The sequence below is a fragment of the Biomphalaria glabrata genome, chromosome 5 (assembly GCF_947242115.1).
Source record: "Biomphalaria glabrata chromosome 5, xgBioGlab47.1, whole genome shotgun sequence".
Lineage (NCBI taxonomy): Eukaryota > Metazoa > Mollusca > Gastropoda > Planorbidae > Biomphalaria > Biomphalaria glabrata.
In genome coordinates this window covers 52,389,523-52,401,672 of record NC_074715.1, presented here as the reverse complement: position 1 = coordinate 52,401,672, position 12,150 = coordinate 52,389,523, and the positions used below count along the sequence as shown (strand labels likewise).

Genomic DNA, 12,150 nt, shown 5'->3' with positions numbered 1-12,150 from the left:
GACCTTCACCCCTTCCCTCCTCAGTTTCCTTATTTTTTTTTATTTTTTTTTTTTTTAATGACAATTAAAACCTTTTTCGGGGATAAAATGTTGAATTTTACTTGTGTTTTAAACCCAGACACTGAATGATGTCACTGTGTAACTGTAACTGTGTTTGAAACCTATATGATTACTTGTGTTGTAAACCCAGGCACTGAATGATGTCATTGTGTAATTGTGTAACTGTAACTGTGTTTTAAACCCATATGATTACTTGTGTTTTAAACCCAGCCTTGAAACAATTTCATGTGTACTACTTATTTGCTCCTCCTTTCAGAGGGCTAGCAAGTGATAAGGAGTCCCTTGGAGTTAGTATATTTTTTTTAACCAGGCTATTTTCTTGTAGTGTGAAAAACATCTATATCATAGATAATATCTGTAGTGACCTTTTTTACTGGCTTGAACGTTATGATCAGCTTTCTTTATAGACAAGTGCACAAAAAAAATATCCTTAAATAGCTCTTTAAAGTGAAAACAAAAAAAAAAGTATATTTTTAATATTAATATGTATGACAAAAAATTTTTTAAATTTTTTTTTAGCTTGTTTCTATTTATCTTTTTTTTTTTTAGCAATAATTATTTCTAAGCTTGATACTATTAAATATATTTCTCTTTCTAACTGCTTAAAAAAGTTGATTTGAAGTTTGTATCAACTTTGGCATCACAACTAACTTTTGCACCAATAATTCTTCACCTAACTATGCTTCAATAACTGTGCACCACTAACCATAACAGTTATAATCTACTAACATTAGAATATACATTTTTAAATTTAATTATTTAACCTACAACATAGAATACATACCATCAAGTGATTTATAATTTTGCTAATCTGTCAATAATTGTCAGTGACATTGATGTATGAGACACTTGTCAATCAGAAATTTTTTAGTTTTTCTTAGATTAAATTTTAATATCTTCTGGCTTGAAGCCCAATTAAAAGATGAACTTTTTAGTATAAAAAAAAAACAGTATTATTTTATTTTAGTAGATTTGATTCAAATTTCATCAGATATGAATTCTAAAAAACTAGAACAAATTACAGAGTATTTTATTGCGTGCATGGGCTTATTAAAACTTACTCTTGCACATCATAATGACATAAGCTATAATAATACCTTTAATTCCTAAGGTTAAAGATTCGATCCCCAAGTTTAAGTTTCGCATCAAAACACAAATCTAGTTGTGCCCTGCATATTTTGTCCCTATTTTCATTTAATGCTGCCCTTTGTTTTGTTCACTGTAATGGTAAAACAAAAAAAACTTTGACTCCCATGTCATCTGGTAGGAGGAATTATTACAAGAGTGTGGAATGTTGATGTTCAACCTGCCCTTTAAAAACAGTTGACCTTTACATCATCTGCCCCATAGATTGCAAGGTCTTAGATGGGAACTTTACTTTTTCACTTGCTCTCAGTAAAGCTGTAAGGACGCTAGGGTCATCTTAAACATACCAAAGTTTATATCTATATCTTCATTATCGTTGGTGGGAAGGGTGGTCGAGAGGACATCTGCGCTTGAACTTGGCTTGGCTTGGCTACCTAGAAGGGGCTCGAGGTTCGACACCCGACTCTGGCAGAGTTGTGTTTACTGAGTGCCTAAAGGCAGCACGGAAAATCAACTCCTAGATACCCCCTTCTCCCCACTGGTCCACAAATGAGATTGGACCAAAAGCGCTCTGAGCATGCTATAAGCATGAAAGTAGCACTATATAAAAGCTATAATAATAATAATCACCAGAATTCAATCTTGACACTCATCTGGTACTTTCTCAAAGTATCAGTCTTATTACTAATTACTTGCTAGTTACTGTTGTGTAGTTTATGTCAGTGATTATAGGATGAGAATAAGTATCTTCTTTCAAATCACAGTAGAGTAGGCAAAAGTGTCTTGTATGATGTTCACATCTTGTTTATTCTCTCTCAGGGACCAGATGAGCATCCAAGCTAACGAAAAGAGACAACTGATGGAGACGCTATGAGGAGGCTGAAACTCAAAGAGAGATAACTCGAGCCTGAGAATCTGTCATTTAATGTAAAGGTTTATGTATTTTAATATTTATGTATGTATATAGTTTCATGTATATACCAAGGGACACAACTTTTTATCTGTTATTTTAATTTGAGATTTCAATGTACATACTCTTTCTACTCTCACAATACTAACCACTTATGATTGATGCCTGTGTGGGATGTGCTTTGGACTGTTGTGTTGATTGTCTCCAGTTCAAACCCTGCCAGCTGTCTTCCGCTCCGTCCTATAAGAGGTTAGGGCAGAGGATCTTCATTCATGAGGAATGTGCAAAACTTATCAAACAAACTTGTTGGCCTCTCAGTCGTAGAACAACTGTGGTTCATCTCGAACATTTTTCATGTGACTGTGGAGCCATAATTTGGAAAGACACACCTGTCCACAGATATTGCTGGTTTAAACAAACTTAATGTTTTATAAAATAATGAAATCAAAAATGACTTTTAGAAAGTCTTTTAAACACATTTTTATTCATTTCCTGATATGAACAGTATAACATTGTTGTCCCTTTAGTTCTGTTCTTCTACATGTTTTCCATGGCATTTCAAAACTTTCTAGACAGCTGAAATCCTTTCCACATTATTATCAATTCAATGTTAAGTCGTTTTACTCATCAACTCCTGGGTGTCCAGCTCCTTGGTCTTCTGACCACTTGCATTTAATAAGTCATGAAAAAAACAAAACAACTGCATCTTAAATCCAACCTCTAATCACTGAATGACATTGCACTTAGAAGAAGCTTGGAAAAGATTTTTTCGGTGAACAAGTTTAGAAAGTTTTTTTAACGTTTTATCTGAATGAAAGTCGTTAATTGTGTTATGGACATTACCATGGTTGGCCGAACCATTTTCTCATCATGATTATGTTATTTTGCCATGTCATTTAGCCATAACATTGTGACATATTTATGTTTTAATTATGCTGCATTACTGAGCTCCACCTTTTAACATGGCCATTTCATCTGAGATCATGTTTGAATGATTTTGTTCAGCTTTTCATCCATTTTGTAACTCGTCTTTTTATTTTGTCTTCTCAATTGCAATAAGTTATTTTCAGTTTTGTCTCATCCATTTTTGATATGTGTCAATGCTCATTTACTTGTTTTGTTTTTAAATCCTGTAACTTTTTGTTTTATTAAGATTTCCTCATTAAGTTTTCACATTGGTAAAGTGACTTCCCGTGAATCTGCTTCATCAACAACTTGTTAGATGGTTGATATTTAACTAGTCTCTGTGTCTAGTTGCCAGACTCACTGAAAGCTGTTTCCTGATACTTTTATTAAGAGAACATGTTTAAATGTTTTTTTGTTGCATATTATTAGGAAAAACGAAAAATCTTGAGATGTATGTAAAGTATTTATATGTTTTGAATACAATAAATGCTCATTAGTCTTTCACTATAAAAGTCTCATAATGTGAAAGTCTTTCACTGCATTTTTTTTTTTCAATTTCTAAATTATCATCAAGTCATTGAACAATCATAGGGCAGAGTCTCTTACTTCTTGTAGTTTATTTAGATAGCTATGACTCTCTTCAGACACTGGACAAAATGAAACAAGTAAATTAAAACTTCCCAACTCTGACTTTAGATAGTGTCTATCTTTATCTCGATTCCCTTATAGCCTTCTCAAAAAAAATGATCTTCCCATTACCATATCGGGGGTGATTAGCACAGAAAGCATTCACACAAGCCCATCTACAGTAGGCTGGCGTATGTAACATGTCAGCTGATCCCACATATAACTAACCGTACTTGCCATCACTAGTTCTATTATCTATAATGTAAAGCAGAACGTAAGGCGTGTGTATGTATGTCTGTATGTCCTGCATAAAAATCATAACCATTTGACCAATCTTGATAAAACTTGGCATAAAAGTTCCTTAGTTCATGGCCGAGACCGTAGTGTATATTTATTGTCCTTACCACTACCCCAGGGCCCTAAAAACAGACAAAAAGTACCTAACTGTAACTCTATTAAAAAAACGAAACTTTTTAACAAATCGGGTAAACCCATGTTCACAGTATTTTATATTTGATATGATTATGTCGGCTGAACGGGTAAACCCATTTTCACACTCTACTTTTATTTTTGTGGCAAAGTAAAAAAGTTTGATATAGATCTAAATTCAGACCAGTATATGAGTAATACCAACACTAAGGCCAGCAGAACGCAGGTCATATTCGACTAGTGACATACATGGTTTGAAAAAGTGTTTGAAATGAAATATGGTAAATGTTATATCTTCTTATTAATGCTTTTTTATTGAGAACATTCAGAATGGCTTTTTAAAATTAAGAGTAATTCGAAGACTGAACTAGTTTGATTTCAATGTACAAGTTTCCATGTTGTACACTGTTGTAAGTTGATCTGTTCCATTGACTTGTGCACATTCCATGAATCAAAATAGAAAACTTGCTGTTTAACTTTGTACATCTATGGAGTTCAACATTTGAACTGTATGTATGACAGCTTGGACTGCACTTTAGAGTTAAACTGTTGCACTATACAGTTTTTGGAGGCGCGGTGGCTGAATGGTAAAGTGCTTGGCTTTCGAACCGGGGTTCAAATCCTGGGATTTTAAGTTTCGGGATCCTTATGAGCCTCTGAATCCACCCAGCTCTAATGGGTACCTGACAATAGTTGGGGAAAAGGCTGTTGTGCTGGCCACATGACACCCTCGTTAACCATTGGCCACAGAAACAGATGACCTTTACATTATCTGCCCTATAATTTGCAAGTTCTAAAAGGGGAACTTTACTAAACAGTTCTTGCCAACATCACTAAATATAAAGTCTTTCACAACAGTTGAAAAGTTTGTTGGGTTCTTATTAATAAATAGTAATATAATGATTGTTGTTATATATCTTGTACCATTTGTAAAATAAACTATTTTTTATAAATGTTAGTGGCATTATAATTAGTTAAATCTGGTTTTTTTTTAAAGGCAGTTTCTAAAGATCAAAAGCAGATAACTCTGCCAGCCTTTTGAAAGTTTGGGCTAGGAGATTATATTCTTCATTTATGAATCACCTGAAACATGTCAAACAAAACTGAACTTTTTGTCAAGCCTTTGTAAGTCCAAAGTATTGTAAATCTCAATTTAAAGAAAAGACATTCAAATCAAGTCTTGTAATATATTTATCTTTTAAGTTATTTTGAATATCTTTTGTATGGCACTTCTCTATGTTTAGTTTGACTTAGCAAGGCCTGAGAAATCTTATAATGATCATTGTTTAAAATGATTTACATCTTTTTTTTTATTGCCTTTTTTGTTTTTCCTGAGCTCTGAAGAAAAAATTTAATTCAAATCTTATTCAAAATATTATTGATAGATTAGTTCCCTTGAGTTTTTTAAGCAGCTCTCTCTCATTCAATAAGATTTAAACATAATATTTTATATGACATGACCTGTTTTGATATGAATGTAAATAAACAAAGTAAAGTCACAAGGTAGTTCCTCTTTAACTTTGTATAATCTACTTGTTGCAGCTTTCTGTTCTATCTAGCCAGCCAGGAAAACCAGTGACTTGGCAGAATTTAAGTCATTGGTTAATATGCATGACGCGTAGGATGTAATCATCTTCTTTTTTGAAGTAACGTCTGTATTATATAAAATAAGATATCTAGCTCTCTAGAAACATTAGTTTCTCACAAAGTCTATGTGTCCCAGGATTCAGCTGTAATTACAAAACACTAAATACTCTTGTCAAGGCATAAACAAGACTTTATTACATTTGATAGCATAGCACACATTGGCCTCAGTCCTAGTCTAAAACTTAAAAGACTTAATTCATTCATCCATACATTCCAACTGGCATATATAAGTAAAAATAGATTATACACACATTCACGTGACAGTCATACAAGGCATTTTAGAAATCACACATGAACTCAGTAGTATAGCAACAAATGCCTGAAGTAATTGTACAAGGTATCAGTCTAATGACCTCACCATTCAGTTCAATTAAACTCAACCATTTAGTAATTATTAATTACATCCAAATCATATCTAGTTAGAATCTATTCAATAAACTCAACACACAGACTACTACCATCTTATAGAGTAAATATAGACTATGTTATCCTGGGCAATGTTTCTCAGCCTCACTGTGATGCTCAGGTGGAAATGGTACAGGAGATGATTAGGCCAATAGGGAAGCAAAAAACAAAAACCATGTTGGGGTGCCTAAGAACCGAATCCATTGCACTGGCAGGGATGGAAGAACGCCCCAATAAATATATGTCACTATCCACACACTATTCCTCAAAAACGTTTTTGTGGCCATGGACACCTGCCTGGCTGATATAGTACAGAGAAGGAATACGGGGAGGTTCCCCCGGTGTCACTCGCTTATATTCCGAGCTTCCCGGGATATGAGCCATCAATTATAGGAATGTAATAATTTACATCTGCTTGGATCTTTCCCCAAAGAGAAGTTTGTTCTGACAAGTGAATGAAGAAAGGCTTCCATAGGCTGAGAGTTCCAAGAGTCATAGACTTCAAACTCTTATAACAATTAGAAATAAGAAAAGAATATATTATTTTATCCCTAAAGTCAGTCCTAAAGAACTAGTGGCCATTAAACTACACATGACACCCTTCCTCTCCCTATCTAAGGCTAGAACTGAAAGATTTTTTAAAAGTCTAAATAAGTGTTTAGCACTAAAAGTGTCTTTGAGTTAAAATCCTGACTAAAGCTGTGATTTTTATTCTTACTCTGGATTGAAGTTACATTTCATAGCAGCAGTGAAGCCTGTGTTGACAAATGAAATAATCCACATTACTATTATATAGCTTAGCAGCAGTGAAGCCTGTGTTGACAAATGAAATAATCCACATTACTATTATATAGCTTAGCAGCAGTGAAGCCTGTGTTGACAAATGAAATAATCCACATTACTATTATATAGCTTAGCAGCAGTGAAGCCTATGTTCACAAATGAAATTTAAATCACATTGCTGTAAGCATGCTAGCAGTATTACATACAACCAAATTGAAGGTTCAACTTCACTGATAAGTTGCTAAAGCAAGATAGACAACATGGCTGCACATAGACAAAGAATGTTAATGTGTAAATAATTGTGTAAATAATGGAATATAATTGTGCTAACCTTTTTTGACCCGGGGGTAACTATATAAATTTTCTTAATGTTTCACCAGCCACACCACCGCCAAAACACTGTTGAATCAAATGGTACTGATCCATTGCAACTTCATGATGTGATGTGATTTCAAGGGACCAAATAGGAATGCTTTTTTTACATTGTGACCCAGTTACAAACTGACCCAGTTGTAACGATGATGTTAAATTAGAGAAATGTATGAAACCACTATCTCTGTATTGGATTTTAGAGAACCAGTTAAACAAAAACTGACAAAGAATCTGGACTCCTACACTATTACAGCAAATTTTAAGTAAAACAATTCTTATATCACAGTTCAGAGTCATTTTAATCAACAATAATAAATTAAGTTCATATAGCTTACAATAATAAATGAAAACCATAGATGATAAAATGTACAATAATAAATGTAAGATGAAGTTGATTGTAAATACATTGTAAAAAAAAATCAAATTCATAGTTTATATAACTGACAATAGAAATTGACAATATTAAATAACAACTCAACATCAATGTCTGTGTTATAACAGGATCAAAGATAAACAAAATAAAGTCTATTTGCTAAGAAGCAGTTATAAAAATATAAAATGTTCATTTTGTTTATAGTACAGTTACCAAATCATTTAGACAACTTTTGTCTGAAATCAGACAACGTGACATCGTTTACACAGGTTATTATTTTCAACTGCCGCCGAGTCGACAGAGTTTCCAGTCCAGTGATTGTCACTTCTTCACAGTGTGTAACATCTATGATACGCAGCTTACTTAATCCTGTAGCCACTAGAGTTAAACTTGAGTCATTAATATTGGGGCAGTGAGAAATGTAAAGTTCCTGCAGGCACTTCATGTGACGACTGATATGATGAATGGCTAGCTCATCGACACCCGTGTAACTGATATTTAATTTGTCCAGACGGACTAGATTTTTGGCAATGAGTTCAAAGTTGGAACCATCTATTCTGTAGCAGCCGCTGAGAGAAAGCTCCTTAAGGTTGGTCAACTTGGCAATATCTTCAATGTCAAGGTTGTCTACCCTTACAGACTTGCTGAGGTCCAGGCTTTCAAGTTTTGTTAAGTGTCCATGATGACCTTTGAGCCACCGAGGCTGCCAGGTGGAATATGTGATCAAAAGTGAGGTCAATGTGGTCGGCAAACTTTCAAATGTCAGATTGTCAGTATTACAATCATGAAGTTCTAGAAGAGTGAGATTGGGACATCTGATGGACAGTTCTTTGAGCATTGCATCTGACAATGAAGGTTTTTTCCTTTTAATACTATCTGAAAACAAAATTTAAACATTTGCTGAATGAGTTCATTTTTTATTTTAAAAAAAGATACATTGAAAGAATATAATTGGTGAAGCATTAATTTTCAGTCCACCCCGAGTAAAAATAAGTTATTCGGAAATTAATCAATTTATTTTAACTGAAATATAAAATTTGGTTATGGTATTCATAAATTTACTAGTGTGGCAATGCCCAAACTAAGGCCCGCAGGTTCTATCTGGCCCGTGATGTGCTATCTAGCCTTCTGAATGTGGCCACATTACATAATGAGATCATTATCTTGTTTTTGAAGAATCATTATTCATAATGGTTCCATGGGAAGATTCTTTGTGTGCTGGTAAGGCCTGAGACATTCATGTTGGATGCTTAAATGGCCATCATGCCACCATCATCATCAGCATCAAACTCCATTGAGGGCTTGAGAGGCTGAAATGCTCTCTTGCGAAAGCCCTGGACAGAAACCCTGCTGTTTTGCATAGTGCATACATGTCACCATACAGGTCGAGAATTTTTGGTTTCCCAGACCTGTCGAGATGAAGATCGCAAGTCTGGCGGCACTACGGCAGTCAAAAAGAATATGAGACACAGTTTCCTCTTCTTCCCTGCAGCGGGAGCACAGTGAGTCAAAATTTGGCCATAGCCGTGAAAAATATCATATGACAGGACAGTAGCCTGTCCTGCACTGTGCTATAATAGCTACCATGCTACCTAACATTGTTGTTTTGGTGCAGTGTAAAGTTTGTTTAAAAAAAAAAAAAAAAAAATTAGTACCAGAATGAGCAAAACCTTTGATCCTGAAAGTCAGTAGACAAGGAGAGAAATGAGCCCTGAAAACTTTCCACATCTTGGGTAGATCTAGTCGATACTCTAGCAAGTTGACATGGCGCCAGAGGGAATTGTCCTTCACAATACGCCTCCATTGTTTGCAAACCCTTCAAAAGAAAAAATATACGTATATATAAGCAAGTGATCACACACTTCTGTTTAAATTACCATCTCAATAAAATAAATCCCACACAACTCCCCCTTTGTAGACACTGCACCCAACCTTATGAAACCGTAAACCATATCCTTTTTGAATGCCCCTTCCTAATCCACCTTAGGCAGACCCTACTACCACTCCAGCCCATCATAACCAACACCCTATCAGCAGTGCTGAACAACTGAAGAAAACAGCACACTATTTTTCCTTCGCATAGTCTGCAAAAGAGCTCACAGCTCAGCGACAAAAAGCTGGCTAGAAGAAGAAGATAAGCAAGTGATAAAGTAGCCTAACACTATTCCAATGTAAAAACAACAGGTGGTTTAAACAAACAATAGACTCAGGACATCCCCCAACACAACTGAACAACAATTCAACAAAAGTTTTCAGTAACCATGTCAAAGTTACACTTTTTGTGACTTATTAAGTTCTATTCAAAACAAATTAACAATTACAAAGGTAGAAAAAAGCCATACATTGACTACTTTCACTACCGGTACTGCCCAATTTTAGTTAGTGTTGTTTTTTTTTTGCGTGTTCAAACAATCTGTCTGGATACTTGTGAAACATAATTATTGTGTTCTGACACATTAGTAAATAAAAACAAGTTCAGGTCACCAGCTTTTTGAGTTTTATTGACAGGACAGGACCAAATTATTTTTTTTACAGAGACTTTAGAATATCTCTGAATCAACCCATTTCTATAGGGAAAAAGTAAAGATGTGTTGGTCACAACAACCCCTTCCATTCTGGTAAGAGAAACATCATACTTTTTGGGTTCTTTTTTTTTGAGTGTTTTAAAAATTTGGACATTCTTTCAGAAATTAAAATTATATTGTCCAAACCTCATGATTGGTAGTGGGGGAGGGAGGGCTGGGTTTAAACTCTGGACCTTTTGACAACAATTTGAAGCACATATCACTCGACTAGATAGACATTATCAGTCAGGATGCATAGATTAAAAAACAAAACAATATAGATGTGTGTACCCAGGAATCTCCAGATCTTAACTTCAGTAGCAAAGAGCTCTATATAGATCCTCTCAACTGTACTTAAAACTAAATCAATTCAGAATGATATTAAATATTAAGAATACAGAGAGAATGTCTAGAATTATAAGGAAAATTTATTGGCCTACCTCCCAGCAATACACCGATCTTTCACAGATAAATATCCTAATATCTGTAGCACAATGTTTTCTGGCAAGTGAATGACACTGAGGTCATTATCCGGTGCCATGGCTACATTACAAAAAATATTGAAAGTTATCAATATTTTATTTCAATTCAAATCTTAAAAAGAAAGTGAGATAGAAATGTTAAAAAATAGCTTCTTATAAAGTTGATGGATGGCTGCCTGGTCATGTGGTATATGCACGCTGGACTGTCATTGAGTGGTGTCGATGGTCCCTGGTTCATAACCTGCGCACTGCCATATATATCCTATCTTCCTACAGGAGGTTTGAGCTAGGGTAGGCTTGCAGGAATCAGGTTTTGGCTAGGGTAGACTTACAGAAGGTTTGGGCTATGGTAGACTCATGGGAGATTTGGGCTAGGGTAGAGTGTCTTCAACTCTGAAGAAACATCCATTTAAGAAGAAGCTTTTTAATTTCTTGTGGTCTTAAAGATTTCGTAATGTCATTGAAGAATACTATTTGACAAATTATTAAGGGACATAATAAACATTGTGCACTCTAGTGCATTTAAAAATGCAATAGAAAAAAAACTTTTTCTCTGAGAACAATCTTTATTAATTATGCCCTTTTAAGATTATTTGATTAATCTTTCTAGCTCCACCCAGTCACCCCCCTCCCAATGCCATTATCAGTTTTGTTGATAATTTATAATCTAAATTAAATGGTACGGTAATTTGAATACAATGTTTTATCTTATCTTACTAGACTATATTATATTTATATAATATTTTTATAAAGATCTAGAATAATCTAGATGTCTATATACTGATCTATAGAATAGACTATTAGTCGATATATATTTAGTATTATTACTATTACTATACTATATTATAATTACAAAGTAGTATAGTAAAGTATATAGTAATAGTTACTTAATAGTATTATTATTTATTATAGACTATGACTATGACTATATTAATATACTATTACAGTATTACTATTAGTAAACTATTACTACTCTACTAGATCTCATCTAGACGACTTGGACTAGTAACTCCTATACTAAACTAGGCTATAGTAGTATACTAAATTTAAATACTTAAAAAAGAGTTTATATTTAAGTTTATATTTATAGTTAATAAATCTAGTAAAATCTAGTTAATTTATAGATTTTAGTCTAAGTCTAAGATTAGAAATTAGAGTAATAGACTTTTAAGTTTAATTAAATAGTCTTAATTATTAATAGAGTGAGAGTCTAATAGTAATACTACTAATAAATAGACTCTTGACTCTTGAGTCTGAGTCTCTTGCCCTTGTTAATTAATAATAATAGAGACAATAGAGTATAGATAATAGTGTCATTTATCTACGAGATCTAGATATTTAACCTGATTCTGCGTATCCCAACTCCTCCATTAATACCTCTAGATCACTAGATCCATATAGACTATATAGATCTAGATCTATTTCATCTGACCCGTGAGTCTCAGTTTACCATGACTGCCATGAAGAGTGTTGTGAAAAATAATTCATAACCAATAATTTCCTGTA

The 12,150-nt window shown here is 33.9% G+C and overlaps 2 protein-coding genes across 11 annotated transcripts in view; one reads left to right on the top strand and one right to left on the bottom strand.

Annotated features, from left to right (window-relative positions):
- LOC106058811 (mucolipin-3-like) overlaps nt 1-5,520 on the top strand; it is a 44,531-nt gene extending 39,011 nt beyond the window's left edge. For 7 of the 9 annotated variants that reach the window (XM_056028776.1, XM_056028772.1, XM_056028775.1 and 4 more), the window contains 2 exons: nt 317-347; nt 1,966-5,520. In XM_056028776.1, coding sequence (XP_055884751.1) covers nt 317-347; nt 1,966-1,989 — 55 coding nt within the window. In that variant the 3' untranslated portion in view covers nt 1,990-5,520. The remainder of the gene's footprint in view (nt 1-316; nt 348-1,965) is intronic. The other 2 variants (XM_056028773.1, XM_056028774.1) reach the window with 1 other exon arrangement.
- Nucleotides 5,521-5,774: 254 nt separating this feature from the next.
- On the bottom strand, nt 5,775-12,132 carry LOC106058863 (F-box/LRR-repeat protein 12-like). Of its 2 annotated transcripts, none has more exons than XM_013216393.2 (4): nt 11,988-12,132; nt 10,603-10,705; nt 9,254-9,414; nt 5,775-8,474 (listed from the first exon to the last, which is right to left on the bottom strand). In XM_013216393.2, the coding sequence occupies exons 1-4, from the start codon at nt 12,013-12,015 to the stop codon at nt 7,816-7,818; spliced, it is 951 nt and encodes a 316-aa protein (XP_013071847.2). In that variant the 5' UTR covers nt 12,016-12,132; the 3' UTR covers nt 5,775-7,815. The 2 variants fall into 2 exon arrangements, with proteins under 2 accessions (XP_013071847.2, XP_013071833.2); XM_013216379.2 differs by having other exon boundaries at nt 10,603-10,756; nt 11,988-12,110.
- Nucleotides 12,133-12,150: the final 18 nt, after the last annotated feature.

What these genes read in the sequence shown, in the direction of transcription:
- LOC106058863 (XM_013216393.2), bottom strand. Translation starts at nt 12,015, where the DNA reads ATGGAGGAGTTGGGATACGCAGAATCAG. An exon ending in GATCGGTGTATTGCTGGGAG is followed by an intron (nt 9,415 to 10,602) that starts GTAGGCCAATAA and finishes TTTCTTTTGAAG; the next exon opens with GGTTTGCAAACAATGGAGGC. An exon ending in CAAAGGTTTTGCTCATTCTG is followed by an intron (nt 8,475 to 9,253) that starts GTACTAATTTTT and finishes TTTTGTTTTCAG; the next exon opens with ATAGTATTAAAAGGAAAAAA.